At 63.8% G+C, this 2,815-nt stretch overlaps 1 protein-coding gene across 1 annotated transcript in view; it reads left to right on the top strand.

Annotated features, from left to right (window-relative positions):
• Nucleotides 1-2,206, top strand: part of svopl (SVOP-like) — a 9,426-nt gene extending 7,220 nt beyond the window's left edge. Inside the window, exons 7-15 of the mRNA XM_019855762.1 lie at nt 44-198; nt 279-407; nt 606-679; nt 742-938; nt 1,038-1,149; nt 1,219-1,300; nt 1,373-1,462; nt 1,667-1,780; nt 1,888-2,206. Coding sequence (XP_019711321.1) covers nt 44-198; nt 279-407; nt 606-679; nt 742-938; nt 1,038-1,149; nt 1,219-1,300; nt 1,373-1,462; nt 1,667-1,780; nt 1,888-1,899 — 965 coding nt within the window. The 3' untranslated portion in view covers nt 1,900-2,206. The remainder of the gene's footprint in view (nt 1-43; nt 199-278; nt 408-605; nt 680-741; nt 939-1,037; nt 1,150-1,218; nt 1,301-1,372; nt 1,463-1,666; nt 1,781-1,887) is intronic.
• The last annotated feature ends 609 nt before the right edge of the window (nt 2,207-2,815 follow it).

Raw genomic sequence — 2,815 nt, 5'->3', positions numbered from 1 at the left:
CCCCCGCCGCCGCCCCCGCCCCCGCCGGCGCCTCCCTCGCGGCCGGCCCACGCGCTTCCTCTCTGCGTCCAGATCTTCTGGATGTGCGGCTCCATGCTGATCATCGCGCTGGCCATGTGGGCGGTGCCCACGCTGGGTTGGAGGTGGATGATCCGCATCTCGGTGGCGCCCAGCGTGGCGCTCCTCTACCTCTTCAAGGTCGCCGCCGGACGTGCGCGAGATGGGCCCGCGCGCGCCGGGCCGAGCCAAAGTTGACCTTTGTCCCGTCCCTCCTTCAGTTCATTCCCGAGTCGGCCCGCTTCAACGTGTCGGCGGGCAACGCCGCCGCCGCCGCCGACACGCTCGGGTGGATCGCCAAGATGAACAAAGCCTCCCTGCCGCCCGGGCGTCTGGCGGACACGGTGGCGGTGCGTTCGGGGCCGGGGGGGCCGAAGCTTGAAATCCTTCCGTCTCCGTCCGTCACGTTCGGGCGGGCCGCTCCACGTGTCCGAGAGGCGGACGGATTGGGAACGCGGGCCGGTTTTGGCTCCGGCGGGACAAATGTCTCTGTGTCTTTGTTTCTCCCCGTCTCAGGCTCGTCCGCGCGGTCCCTTTTTGTCTTTCAGAAGCAGAGGGGCAGCTGGAGGCTTCTGCTCAATTCCGCCTTCAGGAGGACCTCCTCGCTCCTCTGGTACTCGTGGTGAGTCGCCGCTCGGGTCGCGGCGCCGAGCCGGAAAGCCCGCGCTCACGTCCCGCCGTCAGGTTCGTGGCCTCCTTCGCCTACTACGGCGCCGTTCTGAGCGGCTCGGAGCTCCTGGAGAAGAACTTGCTGTGCGTGACGGACGGCGAGCGCGCGCATCAGCCGGAGAAGCGCCCGGAGGACGGCCGCTGTTACTGCGTCCCCTTCGCTGCCGGCGACTACCGCACTCTCCTCATCAGCTGCCTGGGGGAGCTCGCGCGTGAGTCCCGCGCCGGGGGCACGCTCGGACCCCCCGCGTCGCGCTGGCGGTTTTGGCCGAGCGGGCGCGCGCCCGTTAAACCCGCGTCTGTCTCGCCAGTCATCCCGGTCAACGTCTTCCTGCTGAACACGTTTGGCCGGCGCAAGACTTTGATGCTGCTGCAGTCGGCGACGGGCCTTTCCTTCCTCATGCTGAGCATCTGCACCAGCACGTAAGAAGCGCCGCCTCGCCCCGCCCCGCCCCGGCCTCATCCCTTCTCACCGTCGGGCTGCGCCGTCAGGCTGGGCTTCACCTTCCTTCTGCTGCTGCTGCGCTCGATGGTCTCCGTGAACTTCACGGCGGTTTATATCTACACCGCCGAGGTAGGCCGTCCGCACTTTGCCCGGGACGTTTCTCCGGAAGGCGCGCTCAGCGGGCGCTTTGCGGTCTCGCAGGTCTACCCCACCGTGTCGCGCTCGCTCGGGATGGGCTTCTGCACGTCGGTCAGTCGCATCGGAGGAATGATCGCTCCCTTCGTCGCTCAGGTCATTTCCGGCCGCCGCTCGCTTTTGCCGGCTCGGGCCGGTCGTCGTTCTTTTCAAGCCGGCGGATCGCGGAGGCCCGAAGTCGAGCCGAAGCCCCTCCCCTCGGCAGGCGGCTCGGAAATGATCCCGCTTTTTCGCGGTCGGCGTCATGGCCCGACTTGGCCGCGTGCGTGCGTGCGTGACGCCGTTCTGCGTCTGCTTCAGGTGCTCATGTCTCGGTCGGTGATTCTGGCGCTGAGTCCCTTTAGCGTCGCGTGCGGCCTCTGCGCCGTGGCAAGCTTCCTGTTGCCCATCGAAACTAAAGGTCGAGCGCTGCTGGTACGTACGTACGTGGGGGGTGGGGGGGGGCAGCCTTTGCAACCTGCTCCCCGTTCTTGGTTTTGGAACAAACTCATCAGCTCGTCTTTGTTTTTTGTCTTTTCCAGCAAATCTCTTGATTGCCACCGCAAAAAGCTTTTGTCCCGCGCCATGAAAACAAGATGTGGCAGCACGCCGGGGCCCGCACAGTCCGCACGCCCCACACGCCCCGCAATGCCCCGCAATGCCCCGCTCCCCCTCAAAGTTTGGAGTTTTGGAATTTCAGCTCAAACCTTGCGCATTTTAGTTTTTTCCTTTCTCTGCCGCATTCCAACATGAGGCAGAGGCGTGCCGACCTGTTGGTCGAATTTGTGCCCTTCATGCTGTACAGTGGACCCTCCCCCAAAATCTGCAAAGAATTGGCGTCGATTGTAGTTGCCTTGGGGGGGACAAAAAAAAATGGATCGAGGGATTAGCTAAAAACAAAAAGTTGGGCGATATGATCCCCGAAGCAACATCGGCAAAGAAGTGAAGTTGCTCGTGCCGAAGCGCGCCACCGACTATCAAGCGGCGGAAGGCGGGCGGCTCGATGGGACTTGATTTCCCGGCGCCGCCGCTGGCGGATTCTGACAGGAGCGCAAGTGGCGGCCAACACCTCCTGGCACCCATGGCGCTCTTCAGAGGACCGCTCCAAAATTCTATTTTTCCAAACAAAATTGAAACTATTTGCTGCCTGCACCATGTTAAGTTCAAGAAAATTAAAAAACCAAAACAACATACAACGTATGTTCAGTACGCCGGAATTGGCGCAGTTGCTTCCGCCCGTCTGCGTCCCTCCCGCTGCGCGCCGCTCGCCCTTGCCCCCTTCTCCTCCTGGCTCGGCCCAAATGGAGGGGAGGGAAGGGGAGGGGGGGGCAAGCAGCCACCGGTCTGGCAGCAGGGCGCCCGGGCGTCCCTTGCATCGCCGCTCCCGCGAGGTCGGGCGAGCGCGGGCTGGCTTTGCTCAACGCTTGACCAACAGAAGAAGCCACGAATCCCACGCCGGCTCCATCGACC

The sequence above is a fragment of the Hippocampus comes genome, unplaced genomic scaffold (genome assembly GCF_001891065.2).
Source record: "Hippocampus comes isolate QL1 unplaced genomic scaffold, H_comes_QL1_v1.1 scaffold81, whole genome shotgun sequence".
Lineage (NCBI taxonomy): Eukaryota > Metazoa > Chordata > Actinopteri > Syngnathiformes > Syngnathidae > Hippocampus > Hippocampus comes.
Note: the sequence above shows the minus strand (reverse complement) of the source record. Positions and strands in the feature narration are given on the sequence as shown.